At 43.8% G+C, this 14,578-nt stretch overlaps 1 protein-coding gene across 1 annotated transcript; it reads left to right on the top strand.

The window, feature by feature from the left end:
- Positions 1-225: 225 nt before the first annotated feature.
- On the top strand, positions 226-14,257 carry LOC309406884 (nucleolar RNA helicase 2-like; the record flags this gene model as incomplete). The annotated part of the gene is made up of 15 exons (XM_082002237.1): positions 226-597; positions 807-1,100; positions 2,411-2,486; positions 3,519-3,697; positions 4,865-4,982; positions 5,626-5,811; positions 7,204-7,349; positions 7,586-7,735; positions 8,964-9,125; positions 9,700-9,819; positions 10,308-10,381; positions 11,521-11,680; positions 12,516-12,650; positions 13,513-13,557; positions 14,062-14,257. 15 exons carry the CDS (start codon positions 226-228, stop codon positions 14,254-14,256), a joined length of 2,412 nt encoding a protein of 803 aa, XP_081858363.1. The 3' UTR covers position 14,257.
- Positions 14,258-14,578: the final 321 nt, after the last annotated feature.

Below are 14,578 nucleotides of genomic sequence, written 5' to 3'. Positions count from 1 at the left end.
GCGTTGGGCAAAGGCGAGTAGCGTCGTTATATATATATTTTGAGTGTGTTTTTTATGATACAGGAGGCGTGTACACGCGTTTTTACATACCCGCGACCGGTTGCGTCGCGGCGGGAACCCCGTGAGGGGGGAAGCGGTACGGCGGTCGGGATCCGGTGCACGGCGCCGCGGGGGCGGAGGAAGCCGGCGGAAGGGGCGGGCCCGGGCCTGCGGTGCAGCGGCTGCATGGGCGGCGTGTTGTGTCGCGCGGGGCGGCTCGGGTTCCCTGCGGCCCGGGCGGCGGCGGCCCCGCTCAGCGATCGGCGGCGGCTGGGCTGGCTGTCCGGCGCCGGGGCGGGCCCGCCGTTGCTGTTGCTGCTGGCGGCGGCGCTGCCTCGCGGCCCGGTCCGCCCGCCGGCCGCGACTCACTTCCTGCGTGCCGGGGCGGGGCGTGGGTCCTGGGGCCGCCTGTGCGAGACGAGCAGCAGCGCGGCCGCACATCTCTCCGGGGAGCTGCCTGCCGCCATGCCCGCCGCCGGCCTCGCCACCAGCCCCGCCGAGCCGCAGGCGCCGGCGGGCGACGAGTCCCTCCGCCGCGGTCGCCGGAGGAAGGCCAAGGTGGGAGCGGGCGGCTGCGCGCCACGTGCCGCCGCGGGTGCGGCCATTTTGTTTGGTCCGGCCCGGTCCTGCGGCGGGCTGGGGGGGAACCGGGGAGCGTCCCGGGCACGGGGGTTCAGGCGTTAAAGCCGAATAACGATGCGTTGTCAGAGCGGGCGGGCGGGCGCGGGAGGCGGTTCATCCGCCTAACGCCTGCTTTCCCTCGGCAGGAGGAGACCCAGGAGAAGAAGCTGAAGCGTCGGGAGAAGCTGAAGCGGCGTGGTAAGGCCGAGGGCGAGCAGGCCCAGCCCGAGGAGAGCGGGCTGGCCGACGGTGACCTTGAGCCCCCCCGGCCCAAGAAGACAAAAAAAATCAAAGAGAAGAGCAATGGTCTGTCTGGAGGGAGCGAGGACTCTGAGCATACGGTGAAACCATGCTCTGCTGTAAGCAACGGTGTGACATCCCCGGCAGCCCAGAGCACGTCTGTTGATGCGGCCACTGGAGAGCAGGACGGTGATGCAGAGGTAGTAATGTTCTGCCCACAGAGCCCTTGTTTTGCTTAGTTAAAGTCCCACTGGTAACAAGCAGGCTTAATAACACATAGCAGGTGCTGTGTGGATACATGGTATGTGAGGGCTGTGGGAGCATTAGGCTGTGTTCTAGGCAGTCTTTGTCACTGTTCCCCATGGATTTATGGCACCCGGTCCTGGGTGTTGGGGAGTGCTTCCATCATGCTTGTTTCTGCCCCAGCTGCAAGTGGGTGAGTGAAGCGTAGCAGTACATACACCAACACGTGGTAGCCGTCTCTCCTTGTCACGCTTTTCTCCCCTCGTAGTATATACCAACCCGTTTGGAGTAGTTTATCCTGCAGTGGAGGAGGTTAGCCTGCAGGACGCAGTTTCCACACGTTAGCTCATCTTTGCGTAGCAGCCTGTTCTGTGTCTTTCAGCACAAGGGTTTCTCTGTGCTGCATAGGCAGTCATTGTCCCATAAATGTGCACTGCTTTGTGCTCTAACGGTGCTTTCTCTGCTGGCAGGCCCTTCCAAGGAAGTACTTGGCAAGGTGTCCCCTCAGGGAAGGTCACAGTTATCCTCATTAATTCCTGCTTCTGGAGTTCTCCCTGTTTGGATTTCACCCTTGGCCTTGAACATGTGTGCGAGGGGGTCCCAAAGTTTGCCTTCCCCTGTATAGGGCCTTCTGTGGGTAGTTTTCTCTTTTGTTTAAGATGGGAATGTGAATCAAGAGAGTGCTTTTTGTACATTGGGTGTAGATGTGGTTTCTTGGGTCTTTGAAGCAGAAGCTAAATAATGAGTTTTAAGGATCTATTGGTGTGCAAAGTTAAAAAGCTGTTCGCGTGGTATACCAAATAGGTGTAATTTAGAGGGAAAGTCCTGCTTCACCCAGTGAATTGTGACACCAAATAAGTTTTGCTGCGAAAACCAGTTTTTTAATGATTTCAGTGGACTCCAGGTAAGGTTTTTAAGAAGTAATTTCTCTTTCCTGGCTTGTCAAGCATATGTGCACGATGCTGTGAGATCACATGGAAGGGGCGGTTGTTCCCTTTCATTTGCCATGGGTCTTAAAAGGTGGTGCAGTTATATTTGAATTATGGATGAGATAGCAGTAGTTGTGTAGGAAGACCTTTGACAGGAAGTCTTTACTTAGGACTGATGTGAAAACGTCAGTCTCTCACACTGACTGGTGCAGTCTGTGTCAGTGTGCCTTGTCTTCTAATACAGGGTGGCTGGATTCCATCATGTGCCTATGTAGGGTATGTTATTTGCTTATCTCTTAGGGATAATAAGTTTTTTTTTTTTTCTTTTTTCCTGTTAGGAGCTGACAGAAGAAGCAAAAGAAGGCGCCTTCACCAATTTCCCTCTTTCCCAAGACACCATCAACCTTCTCAAAGGTTAGTTAATGTGACAAAAGAAATTTTCGTAAGTATTTGTCCAGAATTGCACTCTGTTACTACTCATGGAAGCAGAGACAGAAGCCACAGCTAAATTGTCCTAAATTGTCTTACATTTATTGTGGGATAAGAACATGCACATGAGTGGTGACTGTAGGTTCATAGAATCTACTGTTGTCAGTAGGAACAGAGTTTCTGTTTTGTTCCATTTCAAGTTCAGTCATTTTGAGGTGAGTTTATTCTTCCATGGCATGGTTATTCTTACATATACATTCTGGAGACAGTGTTTCTTTCCTCATCAGTATCGTTTTACTTTGTGTATCTTTATTTAAATTCCATTACCTGCTGTCTACAATATCACTTCTTAAATAAGTGTAATGGTGTTTCCCATATGAGGACTATTTGGCTCCAGTGAACAGATTGTCTCTGATTATTGTCATACTTCTGGGCATTTTCATCTCTTCTAGATTAGTTTTGTTGTGGACGTAACCACTGGAGAGTTCTTGTTCTCTGTGTTGCGAAACAGTGAGATTCTTGTTTCCCAGACAAAGTACTCCTAGTTGCTTTACTTTTTTCTTGCTCAGAAGTTTTTCTTGGATGGATTGTTTCAATTCCATTGTGCAAAATCTCAAGTTTTAGAATATCTTAAAATAAACATCCTCACCTCCTCCCTTGCCGTCAAAACCAACCTATGGCAAAATCTTGGGCTGTATTGGAAAAAACATGTATGGTTGGTGTTGTGTCGTCCCCCCCCCGCCCCCGAGTTGTCTTATGCCAGACTTTATAAAGAAGTCTTTATTTCATTGTGAATACTCAGCTGTTGTGTTTAAGGGGGAATACTTTTTGATCTAGAGTAGAAGAGAAGACACACAGGTGTGTGTTTCTTCTAACTTGTACCTTCCGTTGTGGACAGGATTTGACGTGATGTGTCCTACGTATTTGGGCTAGTTATATATGGGGGCTTCTAATAGTTTGTGCAGCTTGCAGTAGAATCAGCACCTTTTAATGAAACGCCTTTGGATTATCTTACAGCTCGAGGTGTAAAATACCTGTTCCCTGTGCAAGTGAAGACTTTTCAGCCCATATATGATGGCAAAGACCTAATTGCTCAAGCTCGAACAGGAACCGGGAAAACCTTTTCGTTTGCTCTTCCACTGACTGAAAAACTTCAGAGTGTCTCGCAAGATGGGAGAAGAGGCCGTGCACCAAAAGTAACTTACCACTTGAGGGTTAACACCAAAACCTTAGAATATGGCAGTTTTCAAAAGTGATTTTTTAATTGCTTTGGGACTTCTTTCTCCTTTATTGGTGTTTGTAATACTGAACACTTTCCTAAGCTGAGCAGCTACAGTGTGACAGAGATTTTGCAGCACCACAGTGATAAAACGTTTCATGTTAAGGGTTCCTTGTGACTGCATTTGGGAGAATGGTCAGGGCGCTGCAGTAGTAGCTAGTGGACTTCCAGACTGCTGTCCTCAGGAAGTAGCATGTGGCCTTGGGTTTCAATGCCCTGCCTCTTCTGAGGTAGCGGTTGAGTCAGCTGGACTTGTCTCTGTTCACTGAGGTTGTTTCTCACTATAAATTCAATGGTGATCGCTGAAGGCTTTTGGTTTTTTATTTTTCCCTCATGTCTGGAGATTCAACTTGATGGATGCTAGTGGTGTTTACATTTCTACTTAAGCATGAGATGGAATTGGCAACCAGATACCTGTGATCAGATACCATATTCCCACACAAATGAAGTGTCTCTGTTTATCATTGGACTGAAAAAATGTTATAGTCTGCAGATTTGTTGCCTACTTCATACTCCTATTTTATTAACTTTAAAAATGATTGTAAGTTTTAAAATCTTATTGTCTGAAAGATTTCTAGAGAAGAATTCAGCCCTTGGCTTTATTGTTTTGTTCTTAAAAGAAAATAGAGGGGGGAGGGATGGATATTGGAGGAAGGAAGGTAGGTGGAGAAGGAGGGTATATGGCTAGAGTGTGTCATGCTATGTATCTTTTCAGATCTTACTATTCCAGATTGCTTAGTGAGTGTTCCTATCCTTTAACGGTGAACTGCACCTTCATTGTCCTTGGTAACGTTACTGAAGTGTCTATTTTCTCTGGCATTAACTTAAGAAAAAAAAATTTGCTGGTCTATATCCCAGTTATGTTGTAATGCTTTGCCTTGTTTCCCCTCACTGGCTATGAAACCAGGTGGTTTCATAGGAGATGGCAGGAAACATTGCTGGGATGGTGGGGAGCTGTGGGCACCTGTGCAACCAATGTACTCCCTTTCTTATTCTATGAGCTGTTTGGTGTGAAGTAAACCCTTTTCTCCTAGCACTCTCTCCCAAGCGCAGCTGCATTTTTGTCTCTCTTCACTCCTTCCAGGTCCTAGTTCTTGTTCCAACCAGGGAACTGGCCACTCAGGTAGCCAAAGACTTCAAGCATCTCACCAGGAAACTGTCAGTGGCTTGTTTTTATGGAGGAACTCCGTATAAAGCACAGCGTAAGTAAACACTAAGGAATTACACCTGGGTTGGAGTTGACTTTCTCCAAAAGCATTCCATGAATAAAACTGGCTTTTTTTCCTCTTCAGAGTTTCACTTCGGACAGAAACCATGATATTGCTTTCAAAGGAAGCATACAGCCTGGGTTGAATTATTTTAGTTCCAATAAATCTTTATTTAAAAGAATGATTGTAGGTCTGTGAAGTGACTAGTGCTTTTAGTTTCTTCTTTATTGCATGTTTGTGTGGTTTTTCTGTGGAGATATACTGGGACGAGACGGCTGTCCAAGGAAAAAGAGACAACTGTGTATGTGTGTGTAGCTGTGTCTCTCTCCAGAGGTAGCTGTGAAAAAGAATTTAGCTGAAAAACTAAAGCATTTTTCTGTGATAAAGCTCTGGAGGATTCTAATACCAGCTAATGGCTGTTTGGAAATCGGCCTGTCTTGCCGTAACTTTGCTTGTGGCTTAGCTGGTATTCCTGACAATAACCTGGATTGCCATTAAGCTTACTTGTTTGTTACTTGGACTGGATGTAGTGCTTTATGCAGACATTAAAGTGAAGGGCAATAGCTTTTTGGTTCTAAAATTAGAAGTGTTACTGTGCATTCTGACACTGTCCTTGTTTTTCTGTCTTTTCTTCCAGTTGACCTCCTTAAAAATGGCATTGATATTCTAGTGGGAACTCCTGGACGTATCAAAGACCACATTCAGAATAGCAAGCTGGAACTTTCCAGCGTGAAGCATGTTGTTTTGGATGAAGTTGATCACATGTTAGACATGGGCTTTGCTGAACAAGTGGAAGAAATCTTAGGATTTGCTTATAAAAAAGGTAAATTCTGACATTGGGAGAGGAACAGGGGACAATGCAGAAAACACAATTATGCTACTTTGAAAACTGCTGGTGCACCCCTGACTTGAATCCTTTGTGCAATGCTGGTATTGGACCTCAGAGAAGAGGGTGAGGATCGGGTTCAAAGCAAGGTGACAGGTGGCTGAAGGGCTGGAATGGCATCTCTGGAAGGAGATGGGGGGGGGATGTTAACACACAGCACCTGCTATGTGTTATTAACCCAACTCCCTAAGCCCTAGTGTTCCTCATCCTGAGAGAGGTGACTGAGCATACCGTTAGGGTTATGGTATGTCTGTGTGCTTGTCGTCACACAAAGTTGGCAGCTAGGGAGTATTTGCTCTTTTCTGATATAATGGGCATTCAGTGAAGGCACCAGGTAGCTGGTACAGAGCAGAAGAAGGTTATTTTAATAGTGTGAAATTCCTTGCCACATTGTACTAATGCCAAAAGCTTTGAAAAGTGACTCGAATTACTGGAAGTAGAGATATCAAGGATTACGAAAAGCAAGGGTATTGCTTCTGGCCCTGGAAGCAACAAAAAGCTGATTGCTAGCAGCGTTTCTTCACATCTTTGTTAACTGTGCTTGACTTTGGAGAGAGTATATGAGCTTCATGGATCTTGGGTTCGACCTAGTACAGCCACTGTCATTTTTACTTGACTGTTACATTCTTCCCATTTCTGCAGAGCTGTTCTTTGTCCTGACAGCCAAAAGGTACAGATAATCTTCCTAAAAGGGAAATCTGTATAGGTTTTGGAAGAGTTGTCATAATTATACAGTGTTAAAAGTTTTCTTCAAAATGGGAAAATAAATTGTAGGGAATGATAAGCGTTCTTTTGCAGTATGTGTTTCTTTCTGTCTGTTCCTGTGGAGCTGTAAAGCTTGTTCAACTTTTTCAAGAGGCTGTTTGTTAAACTGTTTTTACCTGGGGTAATCTATCTTGTTTTATAATTCTTTCCGCCAGTCTGCAGAGTGTCCTTTTTAGCCTGCCTTTTTGTTTGCACATAGCCATACTGTTCACAGCTAGTTAGTATTGGAATACCACGCAAGGAGGGATTGATGCAAGAGTTCTTTCAGGTATGTGGGAGGACGTCAGGCACGGTCTAAGCTATTTTTAGCAGATGATGTAGAAATGTGTCTTGCACTTCTCGGGCAGGATGAAGGATTCGGTTTGATCCAGTTAAAATTACTGTAGTTTTGCCTTTGGTGTCTAAAGGGTATTAAAAATGTTTTCATTGCTTCTAAGTTTTCTTCTTGTAGCTGACTTACTGCATATATAAGCCTCTCAATTCGAGAGCAACTCTTGCTTTTTTATCAGTTCTCAAGTTTCATAGTCTGTTGTGATGACTGAAATAGGTGGCCTTTCCTCCCAGGTTCTGAGAACAACCCCCAGACACTGCTGTTTTCTGCAACTTGTCCACGATGGGTGTATGATGTAGCAAAAAAATATATGAAAGATGAATATGAACAGATTGACCTGATTGGAAGGAAGGCTCAAAGGACTGCCACGACTGTGCAAGTGAGTGATTCTGCTGCAGAGCCGTGCAAGTCCTGAGAGCATGTGGCCTGGATGAAATGGGTTCTGCATCGGCTTTACAAATGGACGTGTGGAATGACTTTTCACATGATTGACCCGTGTAGTTTGAGCAGTAGTTTGCAAGTGTAAAAAAAAAAAAATTATTTTTGCTTTCATTTTCTGTCCTATGTGTGGCTTAGATTAAACATAGATGTTTATCATGTTTCTTTCCCAAACAGCACTTGGCTATACAGTGTCGCTCATCTCAGAGAGCAGGAGTTCTTGGGGATATCATTCAAGTCTACAGTGGCAGCCATGGGCGGACCATTGTCTTTTGTGAGACCAAAAAGGAAGCAAATGAACTGGCTATGAATGCTTCGCTCAAACAGGTACTGGCGTCTGAACGGAGAGCAGCAGTTAAGGATATTCAGGGGTTGAATGCCCTGAAATAAATACGAGGTTGCAACTGTGTGGGTGAAGTTGTTTCTGTGGGTAGTTTTATGACATGTGAAAGCTGCTTCTAATTGTGATTATGAATTTACTCCATTGGCTTTAAAAATCATGCAGGACCAGATCAATGGAAAATACGCAGCTTATGCTGAATAACCAGGAAATAAAAATAATGGTAATAAACAGGAGCTAGTATAGCACTCTTTGGATTCCCATCTCTTAATGGCTTTTACTTTGAACAGTCAGTTTTCAAGAAAATCTGCCTAATGTGGTAGAACAGAATGTTCTGTTGTCCTTGGAAGGTCATTTAATAACTTGTTCAGACCTCAGGTGATCTGTTGAGCAGGTTTTCTACGCTTGCTTGAGTTAGCACCCTTTTTCTGAGCGTGGGGAAAGGTACTGGATTATTTTCAGAGAAAATCCTGTTTGATACTAAATACTAATCTGTGGTCAAAGAGCAGTGGTGGGAATACATGGTTTGCCCAGTGTTTGATAAATATCAGATACCACCCGCATTAAAATCTTTCAGCAACAATTCCTCTCTGCTGGACCTGCTGCTTTCACACTAAATCAGTGACTTTGTTCTTGTGTCAGTATGTGACGCGATTTTCTCTTATGCTAGTGAGTTGTGCTTTACTCTCTTGAATTCTGAGCTTGTGACTCTCCTCTTTCTCCTTGTCAAACACTTGGTCTCTCTCGTGTCCTATTAAAAGTGGAGGTCATTCAGTTCACCTGTAGGGTTTGGGAGTCCCCTGAAAACCTCCCTTCAGCTTCTGCCTGTTTTGGGATGGCTTTCCAGGGAATGGAGCCAAGTCTCCTGCTAGCTCCTGACGAGCACTACTTAAGTAAAGTTGCTTCCAGTTGTTCCAGTGGAATTGGGAGCTGAAGTGGGCCCTTGTTGGTGTGGCACGTTGCAAATTGTACAGTCTGCTGTCGGTATGCTACAAATAATAATGTTTTGGTAAAACTACTGCTTGTGAGTATTAATTGTCCCAGAGAAGGATCAAATCATGAAGTAGGTTGCCTTATATGGCAACCTTATATCAGCTGTGTAATTATTTTCTGTTGCTCTGCACAGTATTTTGGGTTTTGTAATTAAATGTCTTTAGATACTGCAGCCCAGACTCCTCTGTTAAATCACATGTTAATGGTTTGTTTCGCTAACAGGATGCCCAGTCATTGCATGGTGATATCCCACAAAAACAGAGAGAAATTACATTAAGAGGCTTTAGGAATGGTGTGTTTGAAGTTCTGATTGCAACGAATGTAGCTGCCCGTGGTTTGGATATTCCTGAGGTTGACCTTGTTATACAGTGTTCACCACCAAAAGTAAGTGATTAGGGGAGACAGAAATGGTAATTTATTTTTTTGTGGCAGAACAGTGGGTTATTCCTTTGTTTCACCAGAAGTATGTTCTGACTCACAAATAGAGTGGATTTTTTTGTAAATGCAGGCCTAGAATTTCCTAGTTAAGCTTTTATATTTTGAGCTTTGATTAAAGTAAAAGTGATGTTTTTTGGTTACTCTGGAAAGTTGTAAGATAGCCTTTGACATTTTTTCAGTATTTCTGAATCCCTTCTGAACGTTGTTGAGTTTCATAACAGTTCTAAAATACTCCTGCTCCCTTATTCTTCTTTTGGAACTCCAGTGGAGCTTTTTATTCTAAAAAAAACCCCCTTATGTCCATAGTGTTTGTTAAACCTGAGGCAGCATACGTTGGGCAGGGTAGCATACGCAAACCCGTGTGGTTTGTGTGTAGTTACAAGTTTGGGTATAGAGACATAATGTATTGCTCCTTAGGCTTCTGAATTAGAATTTAGCTTGCATTTTCTCTCTTACAATGTATAAACGTCAACAGTTTAAATGACATAAAGTTTTCTCATGTTACTCTGAATTTCTGCAGGATGTTGACTCGTACATCCATCGTTCTGGACGTACGGGTCGAGCTGGCCGGACCGGGATCTGCATTTGTTTATTTCAGAGAAGGGAAGAAGATCTTCTGAAACAAGTTGAGCACAAAGCGGTGAGTTGTACCTTAGTCCTCCGCTTAATAAAATTAAGCGGCTCTTAAAAAGACTCTGCCACTCTTAGACTTTGTAACCATGGGCTGCTTATGAGTCCAGCATGGGACTCATGGCCTGTAGTCCAGTAGGCCTAAAATGTTGGTATTTGGTAACTGTTTGTAAATGCTTTTGTATCAGCCTGTTCTAATGTCTCATGAGTTTTCCCATGTTGGCAGTACTGTGTTGATGTCGGCAAGGCAGACTGTGATAGGAGTGCATGAAGGTGGCCGTGCCTCGTGTTACAATCTGCATGTAAATTGGTGTAAGTTAGCTTCAGATTAACAAAGGCAGGAACTTAAAAGCTTTATTCTAGCTTTAGAAATAACTGAAGTAAGACTGTGTTGATGTTCTAAACAGCAACCGGAGGTCTCAATAATGTGATTTAGGTAGGGCTGAGTTGTAGAGTGCTGAAAACACCTTTAACTGTTATTTGTTTTCTTGATTTCAGGGGATTACATTTAAGCGCATAGGTGTTCCCTCTGCTACAGACGTAATTAAAGCTTCAAGTAATGATGCTAAAAAGTAAGTTTATTTGCCTGTTCTTAAAAGAGGTCTAGAGATCTTACCAACAACAATGCTGTTACTGCAAAGCTTTGAGGGATCAGACCATGTCAACATGTCTTTGCCTGTGTTGTAAAAGTCAGCTGGTTTGTATGTAGACGCTGACTTGTTTTTATAAAATTATACCAATAAACCTCTGTGTGCTTGAACATAGACCTTTTCACAGAACATAGTATTTTCTAAGTTCTTGCAAAAAATAACCTTTTTTTATTTCATCAGAGATCAATAGCAGAACAGGGAATTACTGTCATGCAGGGAAACCTATTTTGTCCACTCGGATGATGCAGTAGCAGTGTGTAAAGTGCAATACTTAGGATAATGAGGAGTTATGCTGCAGTAGGGAGGTTCTTGTAGCTCTGTCATGTGTTTCTTTGTGTTGTTTATTCTCAAGGATTGTGGTTTTTTTTTCCAGGCAGCTTTGTTTGCCTCTGCTGCCCATTGGTGGAAATTACATTGACAGAGATGATTATAATTAGCAAGGATTTGACCAGTGTAGAGGAGATCGTGGGCATGGTATTGGGTTCACTGCATACTGAAAAATGTTGGGAGGTGCTGATGTACCAAAAATAGCATTAGAGAAGTAGCCGTTCGCGGTTTCCCAGCTTGTTTTCGCTGCCTCTCCCAGAAATAACCAATTTAATCAGCTTTCACTGAGAGCAAGAAGTGCCTTGCCCCAGCCCATCAGCGGCATTGTAGTGGTTTGCTTCTCTTCCTTGTGAAGTAAAAGCAAGAGATTCTTGGGTTTGCTGGCAACACTTTCTTGTGGATTCTTGGGTATGGCCTTAAGAATGCTGATATTTTAGAGCCTTCCCTTGATGTTTTTATCCATGCTTTCAAATGTGCCACCTTGTACGTCCTCAATTTTGAACGCACCTTTCAAGATGCTTGGCTTAATGAACAGAGAAGGTGGGTATTCAGCATCGTGAAGGTGTGGAGTTAAATGAGTGGTAGAGAAGTGTAAGCGTGATAGCCAAGGCCTTTAGAGATAATTTGTTAATCTCGAAAGCTGTCTGAAATCTATGTCTTAAACACGACTGCACTTCACACTGGCCTTTGCTGTTAAACTATCGTTCTGTTAAACTTTTGTTCTCACTGTGTAGGTTGTTGGAGGCCATTCCTCCTTCTGCAGTAGACTACTTCAGAAAATCTGCTCAAGAGCTCATAGACGAAAAAGGGGCAGTTGCTGCTCTGGCTGCAGCTCTAGCCCATATTTCTGGGGCATCTTACATACAGCAGCGCTCCTTACTCAACTCAACTGCGGTAAATAACATTATACTTGTATTAACAAGAATGGATAAATTAATTGCTTGAGTCCAGTCCAAGTGTGGCATCTTCTCTGGTTCCTTCAGTAGGATTTCTGAATAGCTGTTATCCCCAGCTTCTGGTTTGTTGCTCTTTCCCTACCTGAAATCAGCTCTTGGTGGCACTCTGTGGGAAACCAGAGAAACTCAACAGCAGTTAGTAAATTTTCTTGTAATGAGAGTTAAAAGAATATCTCCAGAAATCTAAGTGACAGAAGACTTTGATGCTCTAAGAGAGTTTAACAAATGAGATTTTACAAGCTGGTAGATTGGTTCATGCTATTGTAGTTTTCCCTTTCCAGGCAGTGTTTTACATTTCTGTAATATTTCAAGTAAGCCTAGTATGTGATTACCTGATTTCAAAGAGATCTTGGCAGAAGAGAAGTACAGCCCTTCCTTTTTCTGATGCATTTAGGGAGAACTTGGCCCAGTTCGTTGCATGGTAACACAGTTTTGGAAATAGCATGTGACTAGGCTGTGCTGCTTGTATCAGTTGGGAGGTTTTTTGACCCCTTTTCTAGCCGTAACTTTCTGTATGTATTGAATAAATATGTCTCTGCTTTTGGCTAAAACGCAGAAATGCTCTTGGCCTTTATATCAACATACAATCCTAGGTTAAATGGATGCCCTCAGCTTCTTAGGAGGCTTTTAGTTGCTTCGCTTTTGGGAAGCGGATTTCTTAGGATTATGATCCTACATTATGATAACAAGTTGTTGCATAGTTCATTGGTTAGCAAATTACAAGCTGTCCAACCAAGTTCAGTCTTGTAAACGTTTTTCTCTGTTTCCTGAAGGGCTTTGTGACCATGGTGTTACAGTGTTCAATAGAAATGCGTACCATGAGCTATGCCTGGCGAGGACTGAAGGAACAGCTTGGTGAGGAGGTAGATGCCAAAATATCTGCAATGCGTTTCCTCAAAGGGAAAATGGTAAGATGGCCCGACCTTGGGGAAGGAGGGGCAGGGTGTGTGTGTGTACACACATGGCTAGTTTTTGCAGTGATTGAGGCATGAGTTCTGAAGTACCGTTATACAAATGTTGATACCTCGCTCTATACCTACTCAATCTCATCTCTCAGAAAATGGTAACCCATCATAAGACCCCCGTAACTGCTGCCTATGTATACACTATAACAAAAACCCCTCAACCCAAAACCTTATAGCTAATTGGTTATTTTAAAAGACACTTATTTGAATGGATATGTTGCTCCTAAATGGTAATGCAGGAATTCTCTCCTTAAAAAAAAAAAAAAAGGCATCAGAAATATGTATATTGTGGCAGTGGTTCTTGTGACCTTTATTCTTTCGTTGTAAACTCGTGCTAACACTATATACCACTGCATTGAAAAGATAGCTGTAGAGCAGGGCAGTGGCTGCCTGCCTGACCTGATCGGTAGGTACAGTATTCGCCTGACTGTCAGCCTGGCTCCTGACACTTATCTCCCGTGCAAGTCTGTTCTCAGAGAGCTTGTGGTGCCAGACGACGCCTGTCCTTCAAACAGGCGGGCTGACTGCAGGCAATGCTGCTGTCAGCACAGAGCATTTGAATCTGCATTTGGTTTTGCACTTCTGTGTTTTAACTGCTTTTTTCCTTCGGCTTATAAAAAGCTTCTCCCAAAAGACAGTGCTTTCTAGCATTTCTGGTTTCTACAGTTAGCATGTATGAGCAGTGGCAGGTGCTGCCTGTCTGGGGCTATGTTTCTCTTTGTCTTGGATATATCTTTGGAAAGCAAATGCCTCTTTCTTTTTTTTTTTTTTTTTTTTTTTTTTTTTTTTTTCATTCCTGTCATAGGGGGTGTGCTTTGATATCCCTGTCGGTGAACTGAGTAACATACAGGTATGTTTTTTGTAGCCAGAATTGGCTTTGGGACTTGGTGATTTGGAATTTGGTGATTCACATATATAGGATTGAATATAGGGTGGTTTGGGAGGGTAAGGTTTGTTTTAATACAGATGTTCCATAGACAACACAGTCATTAGAAAGAGCATACCACAGTCCTTAGAAAATACCCTGTCATCTTTCTCACTTCAGTTCTCACTATCTTACATGATTTCATTAAACAAAATCGTATGTTCTCTGGCTACTGTGGGTTTTGACCTCTCCAGTGTATTTGAGAGTTAGCCAGTTTTCTGTCAACCATTTGCTCTTGTCCCTTTGTGATCGTTTGTTCTTTGTCACAAGATTACGAGTTGTCTCCCAAGCGGGATCTGCCGACCTGTGTTGGCGAGGGTGGGGTTTGTCTGGAAATGCCTTTGCATTCAACGTTGCTTTTAATGATACAGGGTACCTTGGACACACCTGCGGGCATATAAAGTCTCGTTAACACTGGTCTTGTTTCAGGAACAGTGGAAGGACACCAGGCGCTGGCAACTGTCAGTGGCAAAGGAATTGCCTGAGCTGGAAGAGTACCCCCAGGAGGCAGGACGAGGCTTCTCCAAGTTTGGAAATGGGAGGCAAGGTGACGGTGGCTTCAGGAGAAACAACTGGTTTAAGAATGGAAACCAGGGACATGATTTTAACAGGTCACTTGATTAACCTCTGGTACAGATACAGGACTGAGCTGATTTTTATCAAAAAGTAAAAGCCTGTTAGACATTCCTCTTTGTCTTTATTCCTTGATAAAGCAGCCTGTCTTTGAGAATGGCTAAAACTCATGGTTGCTGAACTGACTTTTTTTAGGAAGGCTTTTCTTTTTGCCCAGCAAACCAGCTGCTGCCGTTTTCTTGCCATTAAACTAAATGCCATATGCATCTGGAGGGGTGGGCATTTCACCGGAAACTCGGCGCTGTGGGAAATCGGTGCTCTTCCGAACATGTAGTTACTGCACCCTGCTTGTTCAGCAGCCCTCACTTAAAAA

The sequence above is a fragment of the Phaethon aethereus genome (genome assembly GCF_964289735.1).
Source record: "Phaethon aethereus genome assembly, chromosome: 7".
NCBI classification, from domain to species: Eukaryota; Metazoa; Chordata; class Aves; order Phaethontiformes; family Phaethontidae; genus Phaethon; species Phaethon aethereus.
This window is presented reverse-complemented; position numbering and strand designations above follow the sequence as displayed.